Source organism: Oculina patagonica, chromosome 6 (assembly GCF_052425735.1).
Source record: "Oculina patagonica isolate OP01 chromosome 6, crgOcupat, whole genome shotgun sequence".
Classification (NCBI taxonomy): Eukaryota; Metazoa; Cnidaria; class Anthozoa; order Scleractinia; family Oculinidae; genus Oculina; species Oculina patagonica.
Window position 1 is genome coordinate 22,242,316 of NC_135763.1, and position 15,424 is coordinate 22,257,739.

The 15,424-nt window shown below is 38.4% G+C and overlaps 1 protein-coding gene across 2 annotated transcripts in view; it reads left to right on the forward strand.

The window, feature by feature from the left end:
* LOC144658028 (polyamine-transporting ATPase 13A3-like) overlaps positions 1-13,338 on the forward strand; it is a 42,199-nt gene extending 28,861 nt beyond the window's left edge. The window contains exons 23-37 of one of the 2 annotated variants that reach the window (XM_078518356.1): positions 401-525; positions 1,027-1,091; positions 2,711-2,815; positions 2,923-3,033; positions 5,137-5,216; positions 5,903-5,945; positions 6,351-6,425; positions 6,643-6,677; positions 7,168-7,264; positions 7,823-7,895; positions 7,971-8,121; positions 8,739-8,890; positions 9,400-9,488; positions 10,240-10,323; positions 12,225-13,338. In XM_078518356.1, coding sequence (XP_078374482.1) covers positions 401-525; positions 1,027-1,091; positions 2,711-2,815; positions 2,923-3,033; positions 5,137-5,216; positions 5,903-5,945; positions 6,351-6,425; positions 6,643-6,677; positions 7,168-7,264; positions 7,823-7,895; positions 7,971-8,121; positions 8,739-8,890; positions 9,400-9,488; positions 10,240-10,323; positions 12,225-12,359 — 1,420 coding nt within the window. In that variant the 3' untranslated portion in view covers positions 12,360-13,338. The remainder of the gene's footprint in view (positions 1-400; positions 526-1,026; positions 1,092-2,710; positions 2,816-2,922; positions 3,034-5,136; positions 5,217-5,902; positions 5,946-6,350; positions 6,426-6,642; positions 6,678-7,167; positions 7,265-7,822; positions 7,896-7,970; positions 8,122-8,738; positions 8,891-9,399; positions 9,489-10,239; positions 10,324-12,224) is intronic. The other variant, XM_078518357.1, reaches the window with a different exon arrangement.
* Positions 13,339-15,424: the final 2,086 nt, after the last annotated feature.

Consider the following 15,424-nt stretch of genomic DNA (forward strand, 5'->3'; position numbering starts at 1 on the left):
GTTTAACAATTTCATCATCTGCTGGGGATTTACCGTGGTTTCGTAATGTTTATGCTAGTTTTTCCTCACTAAACATCTTTACCAATAGAATTATTAAATATCTTTATAATCCAACTCCGCTTCGTTGAGTACAAATAATGTGCGAAAAACTACAAATATCGCACGGTACTCCACAAGACCGGTTTAACAGGTTTAGGATCCTTATAGTCATCTTATTCTTTCTGAAGGCGTTAAAGATGAAACAACAGTGAAAAGTAAGCATGTTCGATAAAAAGACACTTTTTACTCATCATTTGTATTTAGACTCGCACTTTGGGCTCGCTAAAATACTGCAAGACTTGTAAAAATATACAGCGTTACTACTCACCGAATTGTTTAATAAGATATATGTTTTTCACAGGGATTACATAGAGTCGAAGCTGATATTTCTGGGGTTTTTAATTCTTCAAAACGCACTAAAACCGCAGACATCCCCTGTGATACGAATGCTTCATAATGCTGATATCAGGACTGTGATGGTGACAGGTAACATGCGGCTCCACTGGCTAGCTATTTATCAACTTTTGACAAAATACATGTATCTTTATAGTTTAAATCAGATCACTCAATTTTGGAAATTGTTTTGCATTTTCTCTCAAACTGGCAAGCAAGTCATCTGATGAAGGTTTTTCCAAAGTTATACAAAATACAGCAAAATTAAAAAACTATGCACTAGAAATGCAATTAGAGGAGTCACAATGAAAACCTTTCTTTCCTTTCTCCATTTAACCACCTAAAAATGTATGCACAAGGCAACTTTGATAACAATCGACAAAGCTTGTTCGGTTTGACAAGATGATGGGATATTAACTATTGATTTTGATTTCGTCTCTGTCCATATAAAAAAGCAGACAAGATCTTGGTCGAAAGCGCCATCATGTTTGTTGTTGAATAAGCCATATCAGCGTGCTTTTCTTTGTTAGCAGTGACACTTTTTTCAATTTGTTGTTTATGTATGTTTTAACAAGTGACTGTTGCTTTTGGCAGGTGATAACATGTTGACAGCTGTGAGTGTTGCAAGGGACTGTGGTATGGTTGGACCAACTCACAAGGTACGTACATCCCTCTGCTACCTTCATTCTTTGTTTAAAAAAACGAGGAGAAGCAACGTCTCTGGTACAGCTAGGTCCCAATCCACTCCCTTTTTCCACTTTCCCCCCTGAAATATTTTTAGCGATATTTCTGTGAGGGCCTCTATTGATAACAGTTTCAATTGTAAAGACGTTTTAAATAAATACTACTAACAATAACACATTCAGTCCATACAGGTCGTCTAAAGTCGTAAAATTTCTATATTTTAGAACCCACGTTTTGGAATTCTAGAAAATCAGGATAAAGGTGGATTTCCACTGACGCGTAAATATTTACGTACGTAAAACGTGCGTAAAAAAGATACGTAGGCAAATTTCCACTGTCGCGTAAAAAGTAATAAAAAGCGTTTCCTTTTTACGCGCGTTGAACGTGCGTAAATGCCCGCCATACTGAATTATCAAGTTGGTGAATAGAGTGCGTGATTGTCGGCCATATTGGAGAAGTGAAACAATAAGTTGTTTTTCCTTTGGGAAAAAAATCATTAACATTTGTATGCAAATATCTTGTTGTTTGACCCTTTCAACATGGCTGCCATGAAACCACTTTGTACCACACGCTAGAAAAAGAAATACGTGAATATGACCAAGAGGCATTTTATAAATACTTCCGAAAGACACCATCAAATAAAAGAGGATTTGAGGCGACCTTCCCGGATTCCCGGTTCAAGTTTTCTTTCACTACTGCGTTTGTGTAATTTGGTTCTGTAGCCAGTTCTATAGATTATTTCTTGAAATGTTAAGACTTTCTCGATGAGAAGTATTTTTACATCTGAATGTTTTCCCAAGTAAATCGATGGGCGATTTAAAACAAAATGGTTTTCCACATGGTAAGTGGTGTCATGTGACGAAATCCAAAAGTATGATTGGGTAAATCGTTGCGTAACCGCAGACAGCCGCGAAAAAAGTTGAACTCGGTTCAACTTTTTTTAAAACCCCCAAAATCGCTACGTGCGTAAACGTGCGCGTCACGTGCGTAAATACCTGAAAAAAAAACGTGGCATTGGAAATTAAGGGACAACGTAAATTTGACGCACGTAATCGCGCGCGTAAAATTTCATTTTACGTACGTTTAAAATTTTTACGCGCGGTAACGTGCGTAAACAAAAATGCGACAGTGGAAATCCACCTTAAGTCATGAAAAGTCATGGAAAATTGGATGTTTGCGTGAAGAAAATAACACTGTCTGTTCTACTTCTTGACTGCGTGTTCAAGGAGATAAAACACTAGCACTTTTTATGCGAGCTTTCCAAGGTTTTGCATGTTCTCTGTCAACCAAAGAGCCTAATGACTGACGCCCAGTTCAACTTAGAATTTTGTGAACAGGTCGTTTCTATTCCTTTTATGCAGAACAGAGCCTTTAACGGGTACTTACATTTAAACAAACCATGAAACCAGGATCACAGTGCCAGAATTGGCAAATAGATAACCTTTTTCAGTGGCACATATGGGAGTACCTTCAAGTTTGTATGAACGTTTGTGACATGTCCATTCATGAGTTGGCAAGCACACAGTAGTTGAAAAAATCATCGCAAGTCACATTTCATTTGGTACTTTTTTATCGTATCATTTTTCGTTACTAGGTTATTGAAGTAACTGCCAAACCAAGTGAGGTTCAGTCTGGTGATCTTTGTATTAATTGGTGTGTTGTTGGTGCTGTTCACAGAGAAAAGAATATTCAGTCAGAGGTACAGTATCATATAACTTGGAAAGCTTCACATTGTCCACTGGAACAGAGTTCCACCTGCAACTGACTAATGGAAAGTTCATTTTTTGTCCTATTCCTCTTCTTTAGCAGAATCAGTATTCTTATCAGAGAGGATGTGAAGGAAGTTGTCATAGTTTGGCGGTTTTAGGGAAAACATTTACCTTAATCCGAAGTCACAAGCCAGACCTTTTTAAAAAGGTACAGTGTTTACATAAATTAAGGTTCCTGGAAACGACATGAAGTGTTGATTGTTGTAAGAGAATTGGAAATGATTTTTTTTAATAGAACGAGAGTAAAGCAATAGCAAATACTTGCTTCTGATTACGCGATGGTATACTAAAGCCCTGGACAATTTGTTAAACAGTCAGCCTCAAAACTCTTTCTGCCTGACAAGTGCAAGGAATGGTTGCCTTAAATCCAGAAATACTAGTCATGTAATAGTGAGACTGTTAGCTGCAATTTTAATGACGAACAATATATAGTTCTGTCTATAGCTAGCTCTGGCATGTATGAGGTCTGTAGTCATATCAGTTGTGGTCAGATAATGCATCATAAACAGTCTTGTTTGACTTGTTTTATTTCTTATGTGGAAATTATGTTTTACGCAGTTCTTTTATCAAATTGGTCTGAAGAGGCTTGGAGGGAAAATACACATCGCTTTTTGGGGCTATCAAATTTTATGTTGAACGTTTTGTTTGACGAGTTACCTTGAGCTTCCACATATTAAACAGTGTTCTATTTTGGTAAATTGTTTACTGCAGGGCACGAAACGATTAACTAAGGGCCTCTTCACATGAGCCCGGTTTACGGGCTGTCTCAGTTACCAGGACGGATTTTGACGTTTGTTCATATGGAAAATTTTAGCCCGGTTGACGGGGATAAAATTCAAGAAACAAAGCCGAAATGGCGACACATAAAGTTGCATCTTTCGCAAATATCGTAGCTTTATTGACCCTTGTAACTTTATTAATAAAGCTAATTTGCATATTTCTGAAGTGGAAATAGATACAAGGCAAAATTAAGCCATTTTGACCACCCAGTTACGAAAGGGAAGCTATTTTCTCAAAAAAAGTTGCGTCCCGGCGACCGGGCTGAAGTGTTCATATGGGAAAATATTCTTCCCGGTTGCCAAGATCTCGGTTGCAGAAACCGAGATATCGGTAACCGGGCTGGCCCACCTTCTCATATGAACACATCCAAAATTTTACAAAGAAAATAGGAGTGAGCCGAGATCTCGGTAACTGGGCCAGCCCGATCAACCGGAATCATGTGAAGAGGCCCTAAGGGCCTGATTACATGAGCCGGGCTGGCTCGGTTTGCCGAGATCTCGGCACTTCTGTTAAACGCAACAAAAATCAACTTCGCGATTACATGACAACCGGGCCAGCCCGGTTAGCCGAGATCACGGTATCGCGATGCCGGGATCTCGGCTAGCCGGGCTGAAAATTTTCCATGTCATCGCGTTAACCGGGCCAGCCCGGCTAAGCGGGCCAGCATTAAATTTCTCTTCCGAGCACAATATCCGACAAAAAAATCAATGCTACTCCTTCTAAATAGGATGTAGAGGTAACGTAACCCATCCAGCTGCATAACTGCAAAAGATTAACCACCAAATTGCCGGAAAAAGGTGATTAAGATCATTCATGCTCTGATCATTCATGCTCAAACCGGGCTGAAAGTCATCTCGGCAAACCGGGCCAGCCCGGCTAACCGGGCTCATATAATACCGGGCTGAAAGTCATCTCGGCAAACCGAGCCAGCCCGGCTCATGTAATCAGGCCCTAAGAAGAGCAAAGCTTTTGACTTTAATAATTTAATTTACAGACTTAAACTCCACTTGATAGTTTTCTTGTGAAATTCACCTATGGATGCTAACACTTTTGTAGTTGAGAATATGACATAACTGTCATTTGTTTTTTAACTCTAGCATGATTCTGGATCTCTTTCATTCGATTGTAGACACAAACAGCTGAAAACAAAAACAAACAAAAAAAACGAATTCGGTTTTCAAAGGATTGCTAGTTAGAAAAGTGTCTGTTACTGAAGCCACGTCCTTCAGAATGATAAGTTTTGACAACGATAGTAGCATTACCAGGCACGTCAAAACAAGTGAAGCCACTCTTTGCAACAATCAAATCAACGAAAACATCATGTATTCCCCCGACTTTTCCCATACTCTTCACTTGATTATATTTATTTGATTGTTAAGCATACTAATTAGTTAATAAAAACCCTAAATAGAAGACACATAGCTCGTGTTGTTGTGATTACATTGTCACGGTATCATTTTGTGCGCTGCAGCTGCTTTTATCAGGAACTGTGTTTGCACGAATGTCTCCGGAGCAAAAAACATGGCTCATTGAAGGATTGCAGGATTTGGAGTAAGTCAGGGCAACGTTAATTTAAAATTGGTACATTGTTACTTTAAATTATTTCCTTTATGTTACTTGTATGTTCATTACTTACATGTAATAGCATGTATATGAGAGATTTTTTATCTTTACACTTGTAATTAGTGTTAGCGCTTTGTGAGTCAAAACTGATTAAAAAACACTGTAGTCAATGTCATGGCATAGTAGGATGAACACATAAATTAACACTTAATTCGGAATAAAAGCGCTCGAAATTGACACATGTATTTACGCTTGCAAACTGGCAAAAATGTGAGTGGATTTTGGAGATACAGGCCAAAAAACATCTACTAGCAAGCATTTGCGAGTAGAGACGTTTCCACTATAATTATGAACTAAATACAAGAGGATTTTGTGTGGTAAATGCAACTCCAAAAAAGCGATTGTTATTGTGGCTCACTGACTACTCAACATATCTTTGAATTTTGATTTATAAGCGATTTTAAGCTAAAGGAAATGTAAAAGATGTAACGTCTTTCCGTTGACATTTCTTATTACTTTTTAATCCGTCTTGTATACAAATCTTCATTATTAGAAAATGACCGCTGGTGAAAATGCCGTGAAAATCAGCTGGGTGTTCAGAAGTTTAACGCTCTCACCACTGCACCACCCCGTTTTTTGCTACAAGCTCTTAATTGTCTCCCTTGTTTTCTTAGTTACTGTGTGGGAATGTGTGGAGATGGAGCAAATGATTGTGGGGTAAGAACTCAAATGTCTGCTTGTTTGGCATACGGCTCTCTCAGTAATACGACATTTCAAGGAATATCTGTTTACCTATGGACCTCGTGGTGTCCTTTGTGTGCATTTAGCCGCCACTCAGCTCACAGTGGTATACATCTAAGTATCATTGGCCACATTGGCTAAATATTGCCTAAAGGTCTGTGCGCACTTGTATCTTTGCTTGCTATGGATGAAGATAAGCCTTTAGTTATAGAATGAGTGATGTTAAACTTATTTAGTTCTTACACTGACTCACTGCAGTTGCCTAGTAATTAGTTTTCACTTGTAAACCTTTAATTACAATTTATCCACCTTCAAAGCTAAAAATGTTTCATTAAGGGGTTTGCTAACATACCAGTTATATGTATTGTGCTTTTGTTTCAGGCTCTCAAGGTGGCACATGCAGGAATTTCATTATCAGAAGCTGAAGCTTCCGTTGCTTCTCCGTTTACCTCCAAGGTTTGTCTGAGTCTTGTCATCAGCGATATTTGTTTTAAGATATCAAACACAGACTTAGGCACAGGTACTGTGAGAAACAAAGAGAAACAATTTTGCAGCAAAAACAAGATTATTTTAAGTCCGTTGTTTGAAATCAATGTATATTAAAATATGCCAATTCCTCATTTTACTATTAATATAGCTTAGAGTTGTTTAGTAACATTACTTGTTTATTTAGATTCCCAATATTGAATGTGTGCCTGTTATAATAAGGTGAGTGAACATCTTGATTATACTGTTACTGAATTCTGACACTCTTAAGTTTAAAGAAAATTAAGGAACAAAGAATAAAATTTCCTTTAAAAACTTTTGCACGTTTCTTTACATTTTTACTATTTAAATAGATCCTTCAATACAAATGCCGTAGAAGTCAACATAAGACTGCCCCCAGTAGTTCAGTTCTTGTTATTATTTATAAATAAATATTTTCCTGTCGTCAATATGCTGCAGTTCATGTTTTACTTATATCAACACTGGGGCGAGTAGAGTGGGAGAGGGAAATAGGTTCTGCAATCGAAATAGTGGGACTAATAGTCTAAAAGATGTTGATTAAAATTTGGGATTTAATGCTGGGATTTATTTGTTTTTATTTTTGTCTTAAAATTGTTTTCACTGACTTTAGACCGTGACTGAATTTAATATCCAGCCATGTTATGCCAAACAGTGTGTGAATTAGGATTTTGTTTCGTTTTATGTCATGTAGAGAAGGCAGGGCAGCCCTGGTAACATCATTTGGAACATTCAAGTACATGGCTCTTTATAGCATGGTGCAGTTTGTTTCTGTGCTCTTACTTTATTCTGTAAGTATGATTACAATACTCCACGGCTTCACCAGGTCACTTCATTTCATGAACTTTTAGCAACATTTTTGACTCCGTTTTTGTTCTTAAATGTGCCCGGACATTGTGTCTCGACGGACCTTCAGAAGTGATATCCCAGTCCGAGAGGCCTGGGAGCAAATGTCCGGTAATCAATGTTCCTTTTGTAGCAAATATTCGACTCACTTCACCGTGGTTGCCTTGGTAGCTCAGTGGTTAGAGCACCTTCCAAGACATTGGGGTGTCGTGGGTTCAAATCCCGCTCGGGGCATTTGATTTTTTCCCGACATTTGTTCTGTTGAATATATAGATAGGCATATCAGAGTTGAATTGTCCTCAATTAGCACAAGTGATTTATTTATTTTTTAAGGAAAAATACGATGAAGACGCAATCCCAAATAGTGCCGTTTTCCAATAAGCGCCCTTCATTTACTTTCCAAAATTAATAATTGGCACCCGGGCATACTAAACTACACAGCTACTAAATAATACAGTTTCTTTTTTGCTGACTTTGTATTCTAATATTTTTTATCTGTACAGATTTCGTCGAACCTCAGTGACTGGCAGTATTTGTACATTGATCTTGTCATCATTACAAGTCTAGCCCTTGTCAGTAAGTTTCTTTCTCTTTTCGTTGGAAATCTGCCCATACTCAGTTATATTAATCCTGTGATTTGGCATTTTTCAGTGGGTAAAACAGAAGCTTATCCATTGTTAGTGGCTCGGAGGCCAGGAGGAAGTCTGATGTCACCAGTAGTTGTTTTCTCACTGATTTCACAAATTATTGTCCAAACCATGGTGCAAGTTGCTGGATTTTATTATGTACAGTCGCAGCCATGGTAAGCACAGACTCGGCGGAGCAAAGTTATTTTGCTGTCAATGCGAGCCTGTTTGTATTTTGTTTGCTTGTTTGTTTTATTTTCCTCAGTTTATTGTACTTTAGATCAATTTCAAAACCTAGGGAAAAGATACAAAAACAAGCATTTGGTTAAAGTTTGCAAGTAGCCTGCGAGCAAGCTTTCTTAGGGGTGGCGGGTGGAGGGAAAAAACTCTCCCTCCCTCCCTCCCTCTCCCCCTTCTTCCCCCCCCCCCCCCACATGTAGCCTCTACCTTCTATATTTTCTTTTAAACGTCACAGTCGTGCACACTGTCTCAGCCTGCCAAACAAAGCATTAAAATGCATTTAAAAACGCTTCTTTTGTGTATCCTGGATGTTTGCGGCCTTATTGATCCATAGCTGGGATAACCTGCAATCAGGCGTTCTTTTTTCCTTCCCGAAGTGATAAGTAGGGAGTTATACAAAACAGCAATAAAAAGAGGCGTCAGGCCACCGCTCTTTATAGATTCATTTCTTTCAGAATTACCTGGTGTGTTCTTTTGCTTAACGGTTGGTAAGTTTAAATATAGAAATAATATGAGTTCAACGTTTGTAAAGTCTACATGATGTTTGTTTCAGGTTTGAGGCAGTGCGTGTAACTGATAAGAATGGTACATACGTCAAGTGTCATCAAAATGCTGTGCTGTTTGCTCTGTCGTCTTTCCAGTATATTCAGTTATCCGTTGCGTTCTCTGGAGGAGCCCCTTATCGAAAGCCATTTTACAAAAGTGGTGTGTAAAGGAAAAGTGTTACGTGTTATAACCACGCTTACATTACATCTTACATTGCTAGAAATGAAGCGACATCCACATGTCAACAGTTTCTATAGTACCTGTTTAAAAAAATTTGTGGAATTGAAAATATCAAATTCTGGGAAATTCACACAGTTTACTTTGTGAATTGTTATACTTGTAACTTGAGCGATTATTGCAAAGAAACCTGAAAAGCAAATTTGGGCTCCCTCAGGATTTGCACCACTAACTTGCACGCTACCAGTGCGATACTCTACCGACTAAGTTATAAAGCCACACATTGAAACCATGCCGCATTGTCAGATGTTCCCGTGAAAGGAATAAAATAACAAGTGGTGAATATGAATGGAATCAAATGCACATCTTTATTCTGTCGTTTAAAAACCCGGTGATTTCATTCAACATTTGTCATAGTTGATTTATTTAGAGGTTTTTTATTATTTCAAGTGCAGATTCTGATATTCAGTGTACTTTGCCTGTCTTTGCAGTGTATTTCCTTGTCGTGGTTGTGTTGCTAACCGTGTTCACAGGATTTTTGGTTGTTCTTCCAGGACAAGCATTGCAGAAATTCTTTGAGGTAGCGAAGTTATCTCCTTAAGTATTGTTTATCTTAGCTTCGACGTCATCCGTGAATTTCTTATCAAACAGACAATGTGTGGTTCCAGTAAATGACCATACCCACCTCGTGGAAGGTCAGTGGAAATTCCGAGGTGGTGAAGGTCTCCAAACTAAAAATGTTTCAAAAGGAAGTATGAATGGAATGATACATTACATGTATGCTATCACATACAAGTGCTTTTTGCTTTTTATCTTAAGTGAAGAGCATCAAATCTCGTCTTGGTCCTTCTTGCATTTACTACTGATGTGGCTATAATTATTACATTCCCATAGCAACATCCGGCCAGTTTATTCCAGAATTCTGATTTCACTTTTATAACTCTTCCGCGAAGTTCTCCGATTATATTTTGTCCTTCAAAACAATAGCAGCGAAAGACAATTTTATAAAACATTAACTGAAACCTTGACAGCTTTAACCCTGGATTAGTGTTAATTGACTCATTAAAGGAACAGATAATAACTACAAGACGTCAGTTGGGTTTGATATGCATATACGTTTTAGTCACAATAGACTGTAACTGATCTGTTATTAAATCCCATATTCCTGGAGTCGTTTACACCAAAAATACACGGGGGGTGGGGATTGATAAATGTAGTGTCTAAGTTGCTTTATCACACCAAAACTGAGATGATCTATCATATTTTTTCTTCCAGTGTAGTTCAAGACAGGTGTTAAACAGACATTGACTTATCAATGTTTTTATTTTTAGTTAGCAACCATGCCGGATTTAATCTTCAGGCTAACGCTTGTTGGTATTGCTGCTTGTAATTGTCTTATTTCATTATTTATTGAGGTGAGTGAAAGTTAAATAGTACATTGTTACATCTGGCCTTGCCGACGAATAATTTATAATCGTTATTTTTTCATTGGCTGGTTGTATACATTGCTGCTTGTGTGCTTTTGTTGAAAATGTAATCCGTCTTAGGCAGTTGGAATGGGTCAGACACGACGTGTTAATGCCTGATTATGATATTTTAAGATTTTTTAAAAACGACAGTGCGGGTCATAAGTGTTGGGACGCTTAGCGCCATTCTAGGAAAATTGACTGCTAGCCCCCCTTCCCCTCAAGCAATGTTGAGGACATTTTAACAACACCAAGATTAGGACACTGCTCAGGGAAAGCAATGAAAGATTAACAATTAAGAGATGAACAAGAAGCATTGAAAACCATTCTTTTAAGAGAGTAGTACAAACAAATTATTGTAAACGATCGCTTCACAAGTGTCTCAACTACTTCTGTCCTTCATTGTAGCTACAGGGGGCTTTGTCGGGTATCTAAAGCTGGTCTACTTTTAAAGCAGCATGCGGTGACGCTAAGGGTTTGAGCAACGGGAGGGTCACAAAGGACACAGCACCTGCGACAACGAGGTGATAACCGCCGCGTGACTTAAAGAAAGAGTAATAGGGCTTGAGAGAACCCAAAAGCCACAAATCAATGTCCTAGGGGTAGTGGCACGAAGTGAGAGCATAATTGAGGAGGAGATAATAGACCTTATTCACGATCGCCACCATGTTTGTTTTCGCTTTATAATGCAAATTAGGCACGTGATTTATGAGGGGGCAAGCAAGCTTAAATCGACAAATTTCAGCTGATTTCTTACTATGTTTGATATTTTTTTTCCGAGACCATGCTTTGGTTTCAGTATTGTGGCAAACATATTCTAAGTTTTACGCAATTTTGGCGCTTTCGATAAAACGAAAACGGCTTGCGTAGTTAACAAGTCAAACAAACCTTAATAATCAAATCATTATTTTATAACTTGGCTCTCAAATGTGATCTTGGTGCAGATAGTTGACTATTTTGATGAGCCGATTTTCCGGGCAGACAACGTGGCTAATTTGCGTTGTAGTATGAAAACCATCATGGCGGCTATCGTGGATCTGATCAATTGGATCCACACCACCAGTTGGTGTGGCGAGAGATCGTGGTGAGACAGTATGTGGACCATATATGGAGAACTTAAACCGGGGGAAATGAGTAGCATACAGGAGTAACTAAGAAAAGATGTAGAACAAAGAGTGTGTGAGGTTAGAGACTAGACTGCCCAACAGTCTATCCAGGTGGGGAGTTTTTATACTTCGCCAAGCCCCTGTGGATCCTGTGGATTACCGCACCCTTGAAGGAGATTACTGTCTTTCTAAGCATCTGGAAGAAGAGTGGAAAACTTGACATAGCTTACTTAAAAAAATCCGCGAGACATAACAAGATCCCAAGGACATTTTTACTGGGTGGGGACATCTAAAAAGAACAAACGGCATATAAATGATTCCAGCTAATCGTGATTGCAAGCTTTGTGAGCATGGAACATAAATGATGTTTTTTTTTTTTCCATATATACAGACTCAAATTGAGTTTGGAACATCACTGTAAGAGTTGTTGGCTCACGTTTATGGCATAACTTGAATTATCATTGCCTTCTCATTGTGAAATTCTCACTTAAATACATCTCATTTCTAGTGAATTTTAGAAGACGATACGAAGAGGTTCAATCAGAATGTTGTTGTGGTTTTTCGTCCTTGCTCAGAGAGTTTTTCTCCGGTTTTCCTCCCTCCACAAAAACCAACGCTACTTATTCCAATTCGATCTTGAATCAGTGGGATCAAGAAGAGCCACTGTGTGGAAGATGCCACTATAAATTCTAATTTATTTATTTTGTTTTATTTATTTATTTACTTTTTCTATTTTTTCACTAGATCTACATTGTTCCATCACAGTGGCTGAAGAAACTGCTCAATCGCATTTTTTGCAAGTCTCATCCTAAAAATAACTTTAGAATCTTACAGCGTCAACTAGAGCAAGATCCCAACTGGCCTCCCTCACCAAGCTGAGTTCTTTTATCTTGTCGCCATATGTGTTGGTCTCCGGACCGAGATTATTACATTTAGACGGATTTAGATAGAATTGTTGTGAACTGATTCCACACGAATTGTTAAAAATTGTAACGTTTATATTTATCTCAAGTTATTTTCATCCGTAAATTTTCTTTCCTCCGCAATGCAGACAGCAGACTAAGTAAATAAAATACCCCGATGCCTGGGGGTACAAGAGAACTGTCAATATGGCACAAACAGAGATGCGCTTTGTACCTTTTAACGGTTAAAAATCATGTTTTGATATCGCCTAGGGTGTTCTAAGTGTTTTTATATTGTTTTATATAGACACAAGAAGACACGACATAGTTTATATAGACACAAGAAGACTGGACATAGTTTATATAGACACAAGAAGACAGGACATAGTTTATATAGACACAAGAAGACAGGACATAGTTTACAAAAAAATAGATTTCTGCCATGAATGGGCTTCTGGCGGGCGTCTCACTTATCTTAAATAAATAAAAAGAGTCTACATTTGTACCTCTTAGGAGTAATGAATGACTTCAGTCACGCCGCCAGAAATAGGCACTTTTATATGGGGTACCCTGACTTCTGGTCCAATGTGCCTGCCGGAGGATATGTAGTGAGATTTTTCATTTCTTCTTATGTAAGATTACATCAAACTTCTGTGCAAGAATTCTTCGAAGTCGTAGTGTCAGATTACGTTAAAATTCTTGGTAAGGATTCTTCGAAGTTTTTACAAAACGTAGAGCATGCGACAAGCAAAGTTTTCGGACGGTTCGTCCGCGATTGTCAACAAGTTCCAGTGCATTCAAGCCTGGTAAAATCTACAGAAATGACCTAACCATTACATGACTGAGAAAATAACATCATTGTTATTAGCTGATGTACGTTAGCAGGTAAATTTGAATTTGTGCTTGACACTGACTTGTGTTAATGTTAGACTCAACGTTAATAAAACTGTAAAGAGGTTTCGTTCGACCAAAAACTTCGGCCTTCATTAGTTTTAAAAAAAAAAACAACTTGGCGACGGCTTTTTAACAGTTCACAATATTCTGTGCGTGCTACGCCGGCAAAAGATAACGAACGACCGCTGCGCGAGATTAAGGGAGGGATTTGTAAACTTCCCAAATATATCTAAAAGTGGGTGTACAACTTTCTATACGACTTCGATCCCAGGGTCTGGACGGAAAAAAGAGAGGGCCTGGTAAGAAGATTGGGGATCGGGCCAGTGGGGGACCCCATGGGGCCGTTAAGTAGTTGTAGGCGTACTGAAAAATAGTTAGGATCCTGCTTACTGCCCATGGCGACTCCCCGGCGATTATCGGTCAAATATCGGTCTTACAAGCACTATTCTGACTATTCACTGCAAAGCAGGTTTTTTTCAAAGACCTTAGAGACATTGACTGGGACCAAGCGCTGAAAAAAGCGGCCATTGACTCCGCTGTCGACAGTTGCAACGAACGTTTTACTCACGTAGCTGATAGCCACGCTCCCATTAGAAAATCAAGAATTAAAGGTGACCACTCCCCATTGATGAATGCAAGGTTATATGAAACAGGGGGAGGAAGAGAAGAAACTCCCTTTGTTACACGACTGAAAAAGGGGTGATAGCGGTGCCGGGCAACCGAATATGCGCAGTAGTAGCTATCGAATTGTTGCTAAGGGCACAGTGAATAGCTTGACAAAGTCAATGTCTAGTTCGCATGTCTTGGTCTTGACCGTGCACAAAACACAATAGCTATTTGCATTTTGTTTGTTCTTTTGAAGTTTGCCGGACATCACAACAACAAACAGTAATAACGGCGTCCAGTCTGGAAAAAGTAGGGCTTGCGAATTATACCAATTAAAAATAACTCCAATGATTCTGAAATGATTTACTATTTTTTGGTTGTTAAATGTCAACCGTGACCAATTTTTCGCTTGGTATTCCACGCCGCCAAAACATTCTCAGTGACGTGAAACATCAGGTGAGAAATCAGTGGCGTGAAACATCAAACGCAAACACCGCCACTATTCGCATTGTACACGCATGCAGTCATTGATATTTAAGAGGAAATCCGCCAGGACTTCGAGTAGTTATTGGACAAAATTATGTACCAAAACTATTTACACCTTATTGCAAGCGTTTGTGTTACTGCTTAAAATATCTTATCGAAAGAAATCTTTTCTAACAACACCAAACATCGAAAACAAACTTCGAAGTTCCACTGAATTCCCATGAATCGCTTAAAAAATGTGAGCTTTTGCCCATAGCTTGTGAACTTTAAATATCATTTTCTCAGACTCTGATAAGAAATTATTATACCAGAATCATTTACACCTTATTGCAAACGTTTGTGTTACTGCTTCAAATATCTTACCAAAAAAAATCTTTTCTAACAACACCAAACATCGAAAACAAATTTCGAAAATGGCTACAAAATGGCTACACGTGAGATTTTGCCTATACCTTGTGAACTTTGAAATTCATTTTCTCAGACTCTGAAAAGAAATTGTTGTTGGTGTTATCACGGATAATTTCTTACATCTTTACCTTTTATTTAGGGTAGGAAATAACGCAATAGGATTTAAATTATTCTGGTACTTGATTTTTGTCCAACTTTAATAAATATTACTTGACTTCCTAGTGGATTCCGTCTTAAATCTTTCTGAGAAAACAAAACTTTGGGTTACGTCTTTCTTAGCAACGGCGTGATTGATATAGACTCGCACCGTTTCCAGGCACTGCTTTGTCTTCAAAGAAAAGTGCCGACTGGCGAGATTTTAGCCTGCGTAGTTTTGGGCGCAAATTTATTTTTTTGAAGTCTATCCATCATTGGTCACACTACAAGGAACTAAGGAATTTCGTAAACAGGGAGATAAAGAGGTGCAAATCGGAATACTCCTCTAGGTTCATCGCTGAAAACAAATCCAGCCCAACTGCACAATGGAAAACCCTTAACGATGTGATTTTAGCGAGTTGGGCGAGAATCGCTAAACTTAGTACTCGCTAAAATTTGTCTCGGTAAAATTTAATACTCCTTAAATTTAATTACCCACCCCTTCTACCCAAA